Source organism: Artibeus jamaicensis, unplaced genomic scaffold (assembly GCF_021234435.1).
Source record: "Artibeus jamaicensis isolate MK-2021 breed Jamaican fruit bat unplaced genomic scaffold, CSHL_Jam_final scaffold_916, whole genome shotgun sequence".
Taxonomy (NCBI): domain Eukaryota; kingdom Metazoa; phylum Chordata; class Mammalia; order Chiroptera; family Phyllostomidae; genus Artibeus; species Artibeus jamaicensis.
This window is the reverse complement of record NW_026522059.1, coordinates 2,005,402-2,023,118: the sequence shown is the minus strand read 5'-3', so window position 1 is coordinate 2,023,118 and position 17,717 is coordinate 2,005,402. Positions and strand designations below refer to the sequence as shown.

Below are 17,717 nucleotides of genomic sequence, written 5' to 3'. Positions count from 1 at the left end.
ATGCTGTGCCCTGCACCTAGGGGATCAGCCAGGAGGCGGCAGGGAGGCCCCTCACAGTGTGCGGGGGCGTGGGGGTCAGGACACCTTTGATTACACATTGAAGAAGGTTCGAGGGTCAATGGGCACAACCACACAGACCCGCAAACGGCTCTGCTCACTTGTCCCCAGACACCTCCAAAGCCAAGCCAGGCCCCAGGAGAGCGGGGCCTCCGGAAAGCAGCGCCTCCCTGGCAGGGTGCCTACCATACAAAGAACAGCATCCTTGACACTCTCACTGGTTAGTAAGAAGGACCTTTGGAGAGATGAAGGCTAATTCTGGAAACCTCCTGAAGGGACCCGGGACATTCGGGAAGGCCCCTGAAGGCTCGGGCTTGGGCAGAAGCAGCTCTCCGCCTGGGACACAGTCCAAAGCTCTGCGGGCAGTTCCGACCTGAAAGGGGTCGCCAGTGCTGCTCTGCAGTCAGCACCCAGACACCCCCCAAATGCCCACAGCACCCTCGCTTGGCCGGCAGGCACGCACCCGGCCCCCGTAGAGGATGGAGGGTGGCTGCAGGACCCGCCCGGTCACGTCTGTCATCTCGTCTTTGACCATGATTCCAAACTCCCGGACGTATGGGTCTGTGTTGAAACTTGCGCTCCTCATCTGCAAAAGGAGAGGGAGGAAGGGCGGGCTCAGAGGCGTCTGGGCGTCCTCGCAGAAGCCAGCACTTTTAGAAATAAGCTCTGTTCCCCGTCCGAGCGTCCGCTGCCCTTGGCCCTGGGCGCCCTGTGCCGATGGGCTCCCCGAGGGAGTCCTGCCCCACGACTGGCCTCAGCGACGCAACACTCACCAGTTTGCTAATCTCTTCTTGCCGGTCGGGCGCCGACCGGGCGGTCGCTCGGATCATGGTTGAGGTCTGATTGTCGGTCAGCTTTTTTATGCATCTCTGTCCGGCCACGATGTTGCAGACCTACAGGGAAGGCCGCCGGCCCGGTGTCAGGGCCAGGGGTGTGGGCGGGGTGCCTGCTCTGTCCGGGGCCCAGGCGGACGCCAGCGGTGCCCGGGACGCTCGCAAACGGCACACCTGCACACGCCGCTCAATGGCCAGGTGGCCGGCAGCAGCACCCCCATGTAACTCATGACCCCACTGGCAGCTGCCCAGGTAGAGAGTGCAGCCTCCAAGACCACCAGTGTGGGCGCTGTGTCCTCAGAAAGTGGGGACACAGAGCTGCCCGCCAGGGGGAAGGAAGTCCACCTGCGGACCACCGCAGGGGGTCCCACCTGGCCCTTGATCAGGAGTGAAAGGCAACCACCAAGGACCTGTGGGCCCTCTTCCTAGGCAAGGAATTTTCTAGTGAGCGAACGAGTTTATTTTCCGAGCACCTTCTATCCTGCGCCAGGGACCCAGCGCACGCCCTGTCTTCACACGCCAGAGGCCCTGACCGAAGAGCCCCCCCCCCACCGTGGCGGGGGCGGGGCCGAGCGGGAGAGGACTTGCCTCCAGGGGAAGGTAGGTGTGTTTCTGCTCCTGTCCGACCTGTAAACACGGGAGGTGGGGGTAGCGCAGCACCAGCTTGTGCCTGTCCTTGAAGTACTGGGCCACCGTGCACTCCACCGTCTGCCCGCTCTCCTGCTGCAGCGGGAACCTGGGGGCAGAGAGGCACTGGCCTGTGGGCAGGTGGCAGGCGGCAGGGCCCCGCCCCCTGCCCGAGCTGCATACCCAGGCCCCAAAGGTGGACCTGCTCTCTCAGGCCGGGGGACAAATGCAACATGCCCTCTGGGTCACCTGGAATATTCCTGAGCCCTCGCCTCCCGTACTCCCTTTACAGCTGGGGCACAAAAGGACACCCCCCTGCCTGTGGTGTGCTACAGGCGACACCCGACAGCTGCCGCGGACACGGGAGTTCAGGGCAAATGGGGGCGTGTCCAGAAAGGGAGGCTGTGGGCTTTCCGGCTGCTCCCACCCTGAGGGCCATGCGATCCCACCCTGTAGGCCCTGCAGCCTCCCAGGATGGGCCCAGGAGAGGGCCGGGCAAGTCTGCCAGGGCACCCACAGCCATGCCCTGTGGGCAGGTGGAGGCATGAGGGGCCATGCTCCCAGGGACAGTCCTTGTGGCCAGGCCAGTTACTACCCAGTTTTGGAGACCAAAGCGGCAAGTGAGGTCAGGGCAGAAGCACAGCCTAGGATGGGTGGGGGTCGTGCCCGGGGACCTCCCCCAGCAGTGTGTGCTGGAGGCTCCGAGCAAGGAAGAGCTTCCCCCTCACCTGCAACAGTTGGCTGGTGGGGGGCCCTCACCCAACCCCATCCTACCCTGGGGGCGCCCAGTGTTCTGTTAGGTGGTTTGGGGTCCCCTGAGCTGAAGGTGTGGCTCTGAAATCACTTTCCTAGAAGAGCCATTGCTCCTGAGCTGGGGCCTCAGGCTGATAGTGAGGGTCAGGGGTCAAGACTGGGGTCAGGGGTCCCGAGCACGTGGGGGAGGCGGTTACGTTTGGTGGCTGGCGGGCCGCCGGGTCACGTTGCAGACGCGGTACTTCCTCTTCATCTGCCCACAGTGCGTGATCTCCACCTTCAGACCTGGTGGCACAGAGCAGCCGGCCGCAGGGTCAGGACCCGCCCGGCCCGCAGAGCCAGTCCCGAGGCCTGCCCCTCTGCTTCCGGTGGGAGCCGCCGCCAGGCCCACGCTGGGCACTCTGGAGCGCCAGGGAAGGGTGACACGGGGCTGGAAGAGGCTTGCTCTCGGGGATGCCCTCTGCCCCGGCAATGCCAAGGCCACAGCTGGGACACTGCTCTGGGGGAGGAGGGGCCGTGTCTGGCTCAGTCTGGAGGCTGAGCTGGCCACCAGGGCTTTCGGCACCTCCTTTCGTGCTATTTTTAGCAACCAGTGCTGCCCCAGGCCTCGGACAGGGACAGGTGCAGGGGGCTGGGGCCAGGCCACTGAGCCCTGGCCTGCACTTGCTTGAGCTGCCACCAGGCAGAACCGGCGTGGCTGCGCCAGGGCCTCGGTGCGGCGAGGCGGGCACGGCGCTGCGCTGCATCCTGTGAGTCGTGAGGCGCTGCCGACACCCACGCTCCGCGCCCTGCAGCCATGCGCTCAGGACGAGGACGTGACTGAGCCCACCCTGCCAGGCCAGTTGGCGGCGCCCTACACTGACCCACCGGATGGCGGCCTCGCCCCTCAGACCCCGCGGCGGCAGAGTCCCCGCCGGGCTGGGAAGGCAGGGCCGCGCGGGCACGGGGCTGACACCTACCTTTGATTTCTTTGGTAAACTTGACCCTTTGGGAATCTGTCAGAGGTTTTTGTTGTTCTTCAATACTTTTAAAATCCAAAACTTCACAAACAAACTCGATTACGGGCTGTGCCTTGTAAAACGCAGTTGCCGAGACTGGAGGCGGGAACAGAGAGACAGGCCGAGGAGCTTGACGGGGCCGGCCCGGCCGCACCCTCCCACAGCTGGCCACCTGGGGGCGCCCACGCTCTGTCCTCCTTACCCGTGGGGGCTTGGCCCCAGCACAGGCTGCCCGATAACCCCCTGGCCCCAAGCAGCCCCAAGGGGCCGCTGGAGTTGAAACGCCCTCTGAGCAGAAAACTAGGTTTTAAACAAACCCCACCTCGCGACGCGACCATGAAGGTCGGACCCCCCCCAACTCCCTTGGTGTTACCCGCCAGACCTGGGGCCACACCAACAACCACACTGGAGAGAGGGGACTGACCAGACAGGGACAGTGGGATGTCCACTTGCCACCCCCACAAAAGAACGATGCCCCCAGGGGACACCAGCCGCAGCGTCTGGGGCCCCATCAGAGACGGGCCCCCAACGAAGACCTCTGTGCCGCAGCAAGCCCTCCACCCCCCAGGGAAGACCAGGCTCTGCTTACCATCAATGTTCAGCATCATTTTCCAAAGAGAAGGGCGGACAGACTGATGGAAGCCGAACCACACTTCTCGGCCCCCGCCCAGGGGGTTGGAGCAGCCCTCAGACGCGGTGAAGAAGGAGCGGCCCACGGGCGTGTACCTGCAATGAGGGACCCCGCTGATGCCCAGGACGCTGCCCCCGAGTCAGTCCTGGCAGTGGTCAGCACGGAGCTGTGGGTCAGCGTAGGAGGTTCTTTCCCCTGGGCACCCATGTGGCCCCCGAGTATCGGCTGTGTGCCAGGCGTGTGCGAGGATCAGGCGTCCTGGGAGAGAGTGCACCCTCGCCCAGCCGCCTGGCGGGCTATGAGCCATTACAGCGATGCTCTGCCCCACCAAGGTCTCGGGTGGCCACTTGTGTGGGAAAGGAATCCCACAGAACGAAGCAAAAGCTGGCAGCAAGCGGTGCTGCCGCTGTCCTGAAAGGCCCTCCCCGTGGGAAGCTCCGCCCCCTGCGGAACCGGGACACCGCCCCACTGGGACTAGCCGGTGTGGCGACTGCAAGACGGGCCGAGCTCCCAGCACGGGGCGCCAACCTTTCTGGGCTGGGCTGCGAATTCTGAGGAATTTTTTTTCCACAAGTAAACCGTTTCCCAGGTTAGCCCTGCTGCTGTTTCCATCCTGGTCACCCACGTGACCATCGCCACCAGACTCGGCCACCTTCTCTTCCTCGTGCCGAGCGCGGGCTCTCCCGGCGCTCTGGTCCCCACTGGAGGACGGTCCTCACCTCATGGACGGCAGGTGCCTCATGACGACGTCGAGGGCCTGGATCGTCTCAAAGGGGACGCTGGGCAGCCGTCCCGAAAGTGCATCGTGCAGCGCCTGCAGGCTCACGCAGGACACCCACTTGATGGACACCTTGAAGATGCGGTCCTTCCCCTCTCCCGGCAGCGTGACCTCCAGCTCCACCTGGGGGGCCCAGAGCACACGGTCAGGCACACTCCCCGCTGCAGAGGCCGTCAGGAGGTCGAAGGTGGTGGGCCGGCTTCCAGAACACTCCTGGGTTAGGGAGACCGGTCCTTCACCCGAGCGGACCCCCGAGGGGCCCGCTCGACCCTCACGCCCCCCCCCCGGCACAGTGATGGCGAACACTGGGACTGCTCCCAACCAGACGAGCTGCGCCGGTCAGGGCGAGGCCCCTGCACCTTCAAACAGGCCCTGAGCCAGCCTCCTCCAGGCCCACAAGAAGGGGGAGAAGCATGGCCAGACCCTGTGACATCCTCTGTCAGCCAGTGTCCCCAGAGACGAGCACCCGGATCTAACAGCTTCAGGACCATGGGCATTCCCACAGGATGTCCACCATGTGGGGCGTGGTGGCACTGGCTGCAGCTGGGACGCAGGCTGAGGACAGTCTGCATGTCCATCTGGGCTGCTGGCCAGTGGTGCTGGTCTGTGAACCAGGACACTTCCATCTCCAGTCTGAGGCTCCAGTGCCAGTAACGCAGCACCAACCATAGGCCCAGGACACAGGGCTCCCAGCCGTCACCCCTGTGGTCTGACCACGGTGGGTGGTGGCATCGGGCTCCCCGTATGCACTTCTGGGACAAGAGAGCGGCCGGCCCACCTCACGGGTCACTCACGCCAGCCGAGCACACCAGCACCCACGAGGAGCCGAGAGCGGTCAGACCCGGCCCGACACCTGCTCCCTTGCTCTGAGAGCTGCCAGGGCAATGGGATCAGAACTGTGACGGCAAGAGCGCAGCTCCGGGATGAAGACAGGTCTCGTGCCGAGCCCCAGGTCCCGGCCCGTTCCGGAAGGGGACACGCAGGCGTTTTAAACGTGCACAGGGGGCTGACCACCTCAGAGGGCGAGTTGCCCCCACCCCAAATAACCCAGGAAGAAGACCCGTCTCACCCAGCACGTCCGGAGGGCATGCTGGGAGTTCAAGGTCACCCCTGGTGAGTAAAGCCGGCAGGTGCAGCATGGGAACTGGCTGAGCGCCTCCATCCTGGGCCAGCCGGGTTCGCAGCACCCTGACAACCGCAACCTCACCAGAGGGACCACGAACCTGAGACGTGGCAGGTCAGGCCCAAAGAAGAGCAGACGGGCTGAGCGTCCCACCTGTGAGCACCCGAGGAGGCTCCCTGCCGCCCCCCACCTCTCCTCAAACCTCCCGAAGCTCTGCTGCCCTGTGCAGAACCCCCACACCCGTCAGCAGTCACCACGGGGCACTTGTGGCCCTGACACGCCCAATGCGTCGAACAGGCAGGAGCACTGAGCAGCGACTTGGTGGGAGTCTGCCTTCCCCCAGTGATGCCTCCTGTGTGGCACTGTCCGTAACTCAAGCTGTGCATGTGGCCCGGCATGCCCCCCCCGACCCACGCAGAGAGGCGGGAGCTCTAGGAAGCTGCAGACCCAGCGCCGGGACACAGGACACCCACTCTGTCTTGCAGGTCATATGGTGTCACTGCTGAAACGGACCCGGCAGTCTGACAGAATGCTAGTGCCCTGCACAACCTTCCAGTGCCGACAGCATGCAGCTCGGCCCGCACAGAGGCCTCGGGCCAGCAGGAGGGAGGGTGAGTAGGTGACGACAGCTGCCACCCTGAGTGCGGGCCACGAGCCCCAGGCCAGGGGCTGCAGCCGCCGGCCCCTCCAGCCACCGGCAGACACTGGTTTAACACAACACGACCCATCTCTCCTTTTCCGCAGAGAGGCCCACACAACAAAGAAAACAGTTTACGGAGAAAAACACACAGAAGAGCAGGATGACAGTCCTTGGCTACAGGAGGCAAAGGCAGCACAGGGGGGCTCTTCTGCACCTCAGGACAAGACAGGACCCGAGTGACGGGCAGGGGGCAGGCAGCAATCGAGCCCCCCCCCCCCACCGCGGCAGGCATGGTAGCTTTGGGCAGCTTCTCTAAAATTGCCCTAAAATAGGGCAAGAATGATTGGGATTAAATTTAAGAGACGCCGAGCGCCCACAGGGCGGGTGCTGGGCGGTGCGCAGGCTCCTGTGGGTGTCGGGGCAGTGACATGAGTGAGGATGACAGACACCGGCCCCACAGCAGCTGCTAGAATCAGTCGAGGGCCTCAGGGCCTTGAACCACCAGCACAATCTGGGGTCTGGACGGGGACGCAGTTCCCCAGAGACCCAGGGCCGTGGGACACTCCAGGGGAAGCTCTTCTTGGGGGACACTCACTTCCGACCCGCACGAGGGCCCGGGCGGCAGCTTCCATACAGCCTCCCCATGTGACAGTGGCGGTGGCTTGCCCAGGGTGCCACCACGAGGAAGGGAGACGCAAGGACTCCCGTCAGACCTTCTTTCCCTGGGGGCTGAGGTGCTGACGTCTGCAGGGACGCGACTCAGACCCCAAGAGCACTTGGCTTCCCTCCCCGTGTGAAGAAAATATGCCCCACCCCACCCTTGTATAGTTATAAATACATACGGACAAAACTGTGAATAAACTCCTCATACTTTCCTTCTCACACAACTTTAAACAAAAACAAATGTGCAAATTAAACACAAGGCTTTGCAGTCAATCAATTTCAAGTGCATAGCACGCTACTCTGCAAGGGGTGCTTCTCCCGCCCCGGCCAGCGCAGGGCCCTGGCACTCCCTCCGGCTGGGCAGCCCATCGCCCCGTGCCAGGCAGGGTGCCAGCACTATCTCCGAGAGTCACCGGGGGACCTCTGGCCCAGGGCCCCCATCCCCGCCCGCCTCCCCTCAGCGGTATCACCCTCTCCTCTCAGCCCCCCCGCTTATCAGGGCCCCACAACCCAGAGTCAGAGCCACCCAGCCTGCCTGCCACCCAGATGGGCGAAAGGAGCTTAGTCCTTCAAGGATAATCATTAAAATGCAAAAGCCAAACAGTGCAATGCCTGAGTGAGCGTGCAGGTTGCTGGACTGCAGGAGAGCCGTTTGGGACCCTCGGAGGCTCGAAGCTGCATTTCTCCCAGAGGCCTGAGTGTTTAAGTAGCTAAGTGTTGCCCTGGCTGGTGTGGTTCAGTGGACTGAGTGCCCACCTGCAAACCAAAGGGTCACAGGTTCAATTCCCAGTCAGGGCACAAGCCTAGGTTGTGGGCCAGGTCCCCAGTAGGGGGCGTGTGAGAGGCAAACACACACTGACGTCTCCCTCCCTCTCTTCCCCCCTCCCTTTGCCCATTCTCTAAAAAAATTAGTTAATTAATAAAATTTTGGAAAAAAAGAAGTCTTCTCTACCGAGGACTGAGACCTCACTTTTAAAAAAGCAGCTGTCGAAGGAGCCGGCTTTCCCCTGCTCACTGGGACCCAGGTTCCTCTCCTTCAAAGTCTGTGCGAGGTGGGTTCTGAGCTGAGCCTCTGCTCTCTCGCTCACGAAAAACACGCCCCCATCCTGAGCAGCCCGCCTGTCGGGCGCTACGCCAACGAGCGACCACTTCTAGGCAGAAACTTGGCTGCTCTCCAACTGGAGCCCCGGCGGGAGACAGACCACAGGAAAGGCGCCTGCGGTGCGAGCAGCACCGGGGCGGGCACCCTGGCTGACGGTTATTTTCAGGCCAGCTGCCAGTTCGGTGCTGCCGCTGCAGTCACACACCCCCACACCAGCAGGGCACCCTGCTCGCCGTCCCACCGCCGCCACTCACTGCTGCCTGCAGTGGCCTGTGGCCCCCGTGTGGCCTCTGGTCCCCATTTAAAAGCCTAGAGGTGTCAAGTTCTCAGTGGCTGCCTCTGGATGCAGACAGCCAGGCACCCGGGGGCAGCCCCCCACCTCCAGGCCGGAGCCGGCCCCCAAGGACCCACCTTCTCCCTCCCGATCGGGAGGGGCATGGCCGTGTAGAGGTTCTTCCTCCCGTCAAACACTGGCTTCCGATCCCCGAAGATCTGCGCTTTAAAGTGCTGGACCATGTGCTCCACGATCTCCCTGCAAGAGACGGAACAGAGTGTGGCGTCGGTGAGGCCCGCGTGGGTGAGGCCCGCGTGCGCGCCCCAGGGCTCACTCTGGTGCCCGGCTGTCCGCGCCCCTCCGTCGAGAGCCAGACGGGAGCGCACCAGGTTCACGCCGCTCGCCGAGTGGCCCGAACACTGGAGAACGTCCTCCCACCGGAGGACACTGGAGAGTCGTCTGGGCCTCAGCTAGAAGGACAGATCACCAAGTAAACTCAAATTTACCTCGAGCAAAACTCAGAGGGCACACGCTCCGACACTTCATGAGGCCGGTGAACCTCAGAACCCAGAAGGCGCTCGCGGGCCAACCTCACCTACAAGCACAGACGTGGAACAAGGCACTAACAGACAGACCCCCGAAGCCCGTAAAAAGCAATTTCCTGTGTCAACTCGGGCGGCTACCGGGACGATGATAAAAGTAACTGATGTGAAATCACAGGCTGAAGCTAAAAGCTGTGGAACTTTTGGAACTGAACGAAAGAGAAAAATCTTCATGATCCCTGGGACAAAAATACCTTCAAACATGAAGGGTACCAACTGTAACAGAAAACAAAAAATTGGAGTTCAGGAAAATTAAACACTTTTACTCTTAAAAGACACCTGAGTGTGAAGTGCTACAACCACCGAGGGGAAGTCTGGCCGTTTGTGGCAATGTCGGTGCCCGTGTGCCGAGCCGCGCGACCCTGAGATACCTGGCCACCACCTGGTCACCGCACCGCCACACCCACACCCGTGTGCAGACATTCCTGACAGCCCCCGGGCCGGGAACAACCCAAACGTCCATCGGCCGCCGCGGTGGTCGCAGGCAGCACTGCGGCGCGGCGGGCCATGGGCACCGACTGCATGGGCTGCCAACGCACCGCACAGAGTGGCTTCAAACAGGCTCGGGGAGAGAGGCCGGGTGTAAAGCGGCGCATTCTGCAGGATGCCATCGGGGTGGCATTTTCTAACGGCCACAGCGGGTCTACGCTGCCCAGAGACACGTCGGCGAGAGCCGTGGGGCGGGGGGCGGGGGGCTGGGGGCGGAGGTTAGCTGCACGGGGGCAGGGGAGAGCTTTGGGGCCTCCAAGTGCCCCAGGCCACCATCATTATCTGAGTGTACACGTTTTTAAAGCTCATATAACTCTACTTGAACATGTCTTGTTGGAGCTAATTATATCTAAATAAAGTTGATTCATATTTTAAAAATCAAATGTAAAAAGTAAAAAAGAATTTTTTAATTTTATTGATTCCAAAGAGAGGGGAAGGGAGGGCGAGAGAAAGGAAGAGAAGCAGGGACGTGAAAGAAAAACATCGGTTGGTTGCCTCCTGCATGCGCCAGGACTGGGGACTGGACCTGCAACCCAGGCATGTGCCCTGGCTGGGAATCAAACCTGTGACTTTTCAGGCTTCAGGACACAACCGAGAACCAGCCAGACAAAATATAAAAAAGTTTTAAAATTATGATGGTCTCAAAGATGTAGAGAAACAGCCTTCCCTAAAATTCACATGCCCTCAGGACTTTTTTGAATGAGCACACTAGGCACGGAAGGAAATGCCTTTAACCAGGCAGAGTGCCCGAGCCGGGCAGTGCTGGGCTGCAGGCGGGGCCGCCGGGGCGGGGTGGGCGAACGGGAGGGGACTGCGGGGAAGGACGAACTGCCATCACTCGTGGACGTCAGGCCTGCGCTTGCTGACAATCCAGACAAACCCACAGAGAGCCCCGGGAGCTCCCAGGAGACAGGCTCCCGCCGTTCTGGCCGTGTGGCTCCGGGGCCAGCCGACACCAGGTCGGCCGAGAACAAGCAAACACACATATTTCCTCCCTGTGCTGAGTCTTCACTCATTCATTCGCTCACACAGTCCTTCTGTGCACTCAGGACCCGGGGGCAGGGATGGGGAAGCAGGAACCAAGGGGTGAAGGGCCAGAGGGCAAAGCCCTCCGTCACAGGAACCCTGTTTGGGAACAAAGACACGGGCGTGTGGACACCTCACTCCTGGCAGGGGCAGCAGGAGGGTGAGCAGAGCCGAGGCAACTGGGGCCCGGCATCTGCAGCGGTGACTGCGTGTCTGAGCGCTGGTCTCTGCCGACGTGCTGTCTACTCACACACCAAGCTGTGCGGGCTCAGGGAGGGACCGTTCGGGGGAGGAGGAGGCTGCGCAGCCGTTACAGCTGGGCAGCTCCCAAAGGGCCCCAGGGCAAGCCCGGCCACGCCCCCCAACCCCCAGGCCCCCTCCACGGGAGGATGGTGCTATCGCCGGCCTCGTGCCCTGAAGCGGGAAGCACACCCCTGCGTTTCATCACAGGATGGCAAACCGCGGGGGCCCTGCCCACCACGGACACTGACCAACTCCGAGACAGACTGCCCTGCCCTCCCTCCCTGCTCCCCTGCTTTCTCCTCCTGTTTTAATTTTGGTGATGACCGGGTAACAGAACAGGCCACTGCAGTCACCCTCACCTGTGCGGTTCCACAGCGTTACGCGCCCTCACACAGCCGCCCCCAGATTTCCAGGAATTCCTCTCACCCCGCAGGGAGGGCTCGGCACCCGACACACACCGACTCCCGCCCACTCTGCCCAGCCCTGGGAATTTTCCTCGACTGCTTGACTGGCTGTTCTGGGAACGTGCTGTTCTAGCACTATGCCGACAATCGCCCACCTTCCTGCACCCGGCACCCTGCAGAGTGGCCAGTGCACACAAGTGCAGAGTGAAGACGGCAGCAGAGGCGGGCCGGCACTTCCCTCGGCAACTCGGCCCGTCCTCAGTCCTCACAACACAGCTGCGGCCCGTACCCTCATCTACGGGGACGGGGACCCAGGTGCGGGCGCAGCTCAGACACACAGCCACACGCTTGCTCCAGGCAGCGACAAGGGGACACTCACCACCTTGCGGTCACCGCACAGGCTGGCTGACCCAGAGGCTCACACGGTGTCTGGTAGCGTGCCTGCCTTTCTGCCATGATGACGGGAAGTTCTCCTCTTAAAAAGGCGTCCTTCTGTTAATTCCTGATCACGCAGGTTCTGCATTAAACACGTTATCACTGCAAATCTCAAAGGCGGACAGTGCTGCCAGTCTGCCTGGGCCCCCTGCTCCTCTGTCCTGTTCTCAGAAGTCACCTGCGCAGCTACAGAAACAGGCCCACCTGGAAAGAGACACGCCGCACTGTCCTTCCCACACCCATGGCCCCAAAGCTGGCCGCGTCCCCCGTGTCACAGTGCCCAGAGCGGCCACCAGGTGCAGAAAGACAGACATCCCCGTGTCACATGCCGTGATAAAGCAGCGGCAGACCACGCGGGGCCCAGCGGCCTGTGTCCCCAGACCTGACGTTCACACTGTGACGCTGTGCTTCTGTCGCACTGGGGACACTTCCCAGCGCCCGTGGCACGGTCACTGCCCCGCCCTTGCTGGGCGGCACATGGGCGACCCCTCTTGCTCGCGGGCCGCTGGTCTGACCCTCCCTTCCCCACCAGGGACAGAACTGGGCCCACCCTGTCCACGCGTGGAGGCGCCTGCATATCGCTGGCTGGTCCCAGGGCTGGACAGTTCTGCCGCCACAAGCCCCGGCTCTGTTTTCCTGCGCCCCTCGCACTGACCGTGAGTTTGACCAGGCCTGCACCAAACATTGTCAGAACAGCGGGGAAAAGAGCAGCAGCTGAGGCCAGCTCCAGACCAGGGGGCAGCAGGACACGTGGGAACATGGGCTGGCCTTGGCCACGGACATGCAGCCCAGCCCCACCTCTGCCGCTTGCTGTTCCACCTGAGCCAATTCCCAAGCCCGGACAACGGAAAATCCTGCCGGCGCAGCTCCAGCAGACTGCAGCCCACCACAGGGCACAGGCTCCACCTGCCTCACCGGCACCCTCTCCCCACCTCTTCCTGTGGCCAGAGAACACCGCCTGAGTCACACTGTTTTCCTAGAAGAAGCTTCGGGCGCACTGTGGCCAGTGGCACAGTAAGAGCCCACTGCCACCAGTGACCAAAAGCCCAGGAAGTGTCTGCGCCTGAAATGCCTTCGCCCCCACTTTCAGGAGACGCCCTGACCCTGGGGTCACACGGGCCCCGCCGTGGGAGACCGGAACAGATGAGCGCCCCGCCCACGGGGACCCGCAGAGCACGAACGGCGCACGGAGACGCTCGGAAGGCCTTCGGGAAAGCCAACTGCTGAAACCGGCTGTGCCCCAGTTCCCCTCCAGAAAACACGTTTCTCAGTTCGCACGAAGTAAGGGATCCCGTGCGGCTGCCGAGTCCGGTTAGCCCTAGACTAATCTTTCACAGATGAACGCTTAGGGGCAGAACAGCGGATCCAAGGGTGCGCGCTCTTTCTATTTTAGCACGCACACCCGTCACCTTCCACAAGCCTGCACTGATGTCTAACTGCTGAGCTCTGCAGACAGAGGTGCTGAACCCCAAACACCCCTCCTCTTGCAAAGCCTGAGGCCGGCACAGACCTCACCGCGGAGGGTGCCTGGTTAGACATCGGTGCAAGCTGGGTGATCCAGTCGGCTGTCAAACCGCGTCTGAGGTTCTGCCTCCGGCCTGGACACAGTGACTAGGTTGGACTCACCCTCCTTTGCTGCCTGAACGCAGGAGAGGAGAGAACGGGAGGACAGGTGCGGGGGCGCAGTGGAACGTGGGCAGCTTACTCACTCCCTCCTGCGGGCAGGAAACAAGGTGGGGGGGGGCATGCTGGAGACCTGGAGTCCCATCCGGATGAGGAGGCGGCCCCGTCTGGGGCCGAGGAAGAGGCAGGGGCCAGAGAAGACAGCGAAAGCCATGAGCCTGTTAATGAGGTTCAGTAACTAGTGTTCCGAGAAGGGGAGCCAGCAACCTCAGGTGACACCTGTCAACAGCAACAGACGGGGAAATGACCCACATGTGCGGTCAGCAGACACAGGTGCTGAGCTGTCACCATAAGCACATTCAAGGTCATCAAGAAAAAGATGGGCACAATGAGTGAGCAGATGGGAATCTCGGCAGACAGAATGTAAACTGTGGAAAAGAACCAAATGAAAATTCTGGAGCAGAAAGAAGAGCATCTGCATTTACAATTTTTATGAGATAGTTACCACAGAAGATGGAATACTATTTAAGAAAAACACTCCCACAACAGGTAAAGCGACCTTCAAGACAGATCAAGAACGATCATCCAAGCTGGAAAAAGAGGTATTTTTGGTTTCGTTTTTGTCTTTAAACCACAGGCTCAACGACATGAAGACAACACCGGTCTATCAGACACCTGATTGCCACCCCAGAAGCAGAGAAGAAAACGGGGCAGAAAAAGTGTTCAAAGGAAATGACAGCCAGGACCGCACCCAAGTCTCTCGAAAGATGCCTGCACACACGTGAGCAACTCAACGACCCCGAGAAGCGAAAATGCGAAGGAAGCCACGTCGCAGTCGAACTGCGGCAAAGCAACGTGAGCGTAACAGTGTCTGGAGATAAAGGCGCACCGCACATAAGGGGGCGGGGCAGGAGCACGAGCTGCCCCTTCCGCACACGCAATGAGGACTCCCCGCCGACGCCACAGCACCTTCTCGGTGCCGGGACAAAGCTGTCAGTTCAGAACTCAGGCCCGACGAGAGCGTCTTCCAAAACCGATGTGGAAGTAGGCACACGGGCAGGTTTAAAAAGCGCTGGGAAGCTGCGTCCGCAGCAGCGTGCTCGAGCAAAGTGGACGCACACCTTTAAGGTCACCTGATGACCGGCTGAGATGGTGGCCGTGTGGGCGGAAGAGCCTGGGAAGTCTGCAAACGACCTCGGCCTGAGGCCCGAGGCCCGCGCTCCACCCTCCCAGCACAGGGACCGGGGGTGCCTGGACTCGCCACCGCCACCACCGTAAAATTAAGTTACAATGTTTAACAAGGTAAGTCGCATGCTTAGCCATAAAATAAGTCCCAATATGTTTCAAAACACTGAAATCTGACAGCGTGTTTTGTAAGCATGAAGAAATTAAATTAGCAACCAACAAAAACAGGGTATTTAAAAATAATCTTGAAAGAGTGAAGAATTGAGCAATATACTTTTAAACACCATAAATTAAAGAACAATTCACAAAGAAAATGAGAAAGTGTTTTAAACTACAGAAAAACTAAAATGTATCAAAACGTGTGGGCTACTGCCTGAGCCAGGTGTGGGAGCAAGCGCGCCCCAAGCGGACTGACTGCGAGAGAAGGAGGAGGGAGGCTGGAGGCGGATGGTCTGAGCGTGTGGCGACCGTGGCGACCGGGAGGAGGAGCAGGACCCCACCGGGGGAGGAAGTGGACAGGGGCGGGCGACAAACAAGATCGAGGTCCGCAAAGGGAAAAGCGTCCGTGAAAAGACGAAGCTGACCGACAGCCCTAGCAAACCGGACGGAGGGAAGAAAAGGAGAGAAAGTACAAATTTAAAACCTCAGGAACGAGTCCAGAGCGTCACTGCGGGCCCCACGGGCACTGAGAGGACCCTGTGGCGGATTTTACACCCCAATAAGTTAAGCAACTTACGTGGAATGGACAGATTCCATAAAAGACACAAACTACCCAAAACTGACCCAGAAAGAAATGGAAAAGTCTGAACAGTGTAACGCCCAGTAAAGAAATTAAATCGTGCGAAGCACCTCCCACTGAGAAAACGCCAGGCCCGAAAGGTCTCGGGACGAACTGCTCAAACATTCAGGCATTGCACCGGCCTCGCACGTCATCCTTCTGGGGAGCAGGGGCCGGGACGCCCCACGTCCACACCAGGGCACCGAGCGACGTCTGCCAGGGACACAGACACAGGAGCCCACGGCCGGCGACGAACGTTAACTCCACAGCAGGTACAAAGAACACGCCGCAGCCGAAGACACGCATGAAATGAAACACAACTGCCAGAAATCCAAGCCGATTTACCACCCGCACCAAAGAAGTCACTCAATCGCACCCCTGGGGGGGGCCCAGCAGATGCAGTAACGGCATCCTGGGGACAGAACTGGGTGCCCTCGGGCAAGGTGGGTTCTCGGCAAACGGGAGGAGCGCTCCCCCCGGCCCGATAAGGGGTCTTCCAAAATCCTAAAAGGAGTATCACAACGTTTTAGAGGTGAAAGGGAGACATCCCCGGGACGTGGAATGCGGCAAGGCGGCTGCTTTCGGCACCCACCTTCAGCGCCCTGTACGCTGATGTCTGAGCCGCCGCGACAGAGCGAGTTGAAGGAATAAAACCCATTAAAAGCGGGAATGAGAGCAGTAAAGCCATCCTCATTCAAAAAGAACGAGAAAAACTTCGCGTCTTTGCCGAGCTCTGTCGATCACACGCCATGAAGCCCTGAAAGTGCGAGAGTCGGGGGTGCACGGCGACGCAGGGCTCTGGGGGCGCCACCGCCGCAGAGAGACCTGTGCGACCCCGCGTCACCCCGAAAGCAACCCCATGCTTGTTAGCAGCCCCTCCCCACCCCCTCTGGAAAATGAAACTGTAAAACACCATCTACAGTAACAACGTAACGGGCGAAATGAGACCCCTGGACCTGAGCATTACGACACCCAGTCCCTGCAGAGAGGAACTGAGTGTGGGCGGTGCCCAGTCTTCTCTGCACAGCCCGCAATGCGGGGAGCGCACACTGCTCACGCCTTGGTAGATGCTGTTGGATTCAACAGTGTCACTTTTCCACCCATTATCGAGAGACTCAGAACAGTCACAATGAAAAAACTCCACGGGGCTCTCTGACAGTTAACGAAAATCGACCGGCTTCCCCCGCAAGGTGCCGAGGCCGACCCCTGCAGACAGGCACGTGTGAGCCGAGCCTCAGCACACGCCACACACAGCAGCCTGCTCACGGGGGTCAGGGCACGGGGCACGGGAGAAAAAAACTGCGATTCTTGTAAAAAAAGGAGCAGACCTTCGTTACCACCAGGTAGGCAAATGTTTCTTAGAGAGAACCCACCGCGTGGTGACCACTGTCAAAATGAGATGCTGGAGTTGACAAAATCGTACCATCCTGCCCGTTAAAGACACCATCCAGGAAGTGAAACTGCAAAACTCAGGCTGAGCACACAGTTTCCATACAGACTTGCCCCCGGGAGACACTGCTGTAAAACCCCCACAGATCGGAGAGAAAACGAGCCCCCTCAACCTCCACACACTGCCAGAGATAAACAGGTGTGACACTCTGTGACACGTGAGCATCGTGTCATCCACGGACACAAGTGCACGGAAGGCGTTCGACTCATTAGTTACCAGGAAGTAAAGATTAAACCACACCGAGAATCGACCTCTGTCCGCAAGAAACAGCAATAGCCAGAAAGACTGGTCACCCTGAGCGCCGACAAGGGCACAGAGCGGGACAGGGACGCCCTGGGCCCCCGGGGAGAGCATCTGCAGGTCCCCGCACCCTCGCTCCTCACCGAGCATCTGTGAGGGCGAGACCACCCTGCGCACAGAAAAGACTCAGGAGGCTCACGGTGGCCCACGCACCTAACAGGGGAGGGACACACCAGCGCTGAAGTGTGCGCACCACAGAAGGTCCCTCTGCCGCAGAAACAGGTGAGTTTCGGCCACACAGGGCGCCCCGCGGGCGGGTCTCTGCCGGGCGGGAAGGGGACCGCGTGGCAGGTCACTGCACTGACACGGGGCAGGGGCCAAAGCTCGTTGAATGGAGCTCGTGATGCGTATTTCACTGCAACTCGATACAAAAACTGTTTCAAAAGGAACTTTGCTGGGACGAAGGTGACTGGAGGGCTGGTCAGAGCCTTGGGCTGCAGGCACGGACCGCCTGCACCAATCGGGGGAGGCAGGTAGAGCGGGACGTGGTACCTGTTAACTCTCCTCGGGCACTTCTCCGGCTTGATGTCCAATTCGTAGTGATAGATGTCGATTTTTGGAATGTCCATTTCGAAGAAGTTCGCCTGCAGCTTGATGGTTCTCCCGGAGGTCCCGAAGTCGGGTCTGGGTGGAGGCTTGAAGGCATATCCTTGGATGGGGGGCGGCGGCGGCGCAGGAGGCGTGAGCACTGGAACAGCAAAGA

General features: G+C 60.6%; 1 protein-coding gene across 3 annotated transcripts in view; it reads right to left on the bottom strand.

Moving 5' to 3' along the window:
- AGO2 (argonaute RISC catalytic component 2) overlaps window positions 1-17,717 on the bottom strand; it is a 71,133-nt gene that overhangs the window by 24,327 nt on the left and 29,089 nt on the right. For all 3 annotated transcript variants that reach the window (XM_053660839.1, XM_053660841.1, XM_053660840.1), the window contains exons 2-10: window positions 17,507-17,702; window positions 8,617-8,737; window positions 4,619-4,800; window positions 3,858-3,994; window positions 3,230-3,364; window positions 2,468-2,555; window positions 1,479-1,626; window positions 831-950; window positions 521-643 (exon numbers count right to left, since the gene is read on the bottom strand). In XM_053660839.1, the coding sequence (XP_053516814.1) occupies window positions 521-643; window positions 831-950; window positions 1,479-1,626; window positions 2,468-2,555; window positions 3,230-3,364; window positions 3,858-3,994; window positions 4,619-4,800; window positions 8,617-8,737; window positions 17,507-17,702 (1,250 nt within the window). The remainder of the gene's footprint in view (window positions 1-520; window positions 644-830; window positions 951-1,478; window positions 1,627-2,467; window positions 2,556-3,229; window positions 3,365-3,857; window positions 3,995-4,618; window positions 4,801-8,616; window positions 8,738-17,506; window positions 17,703-17,717) is intronic.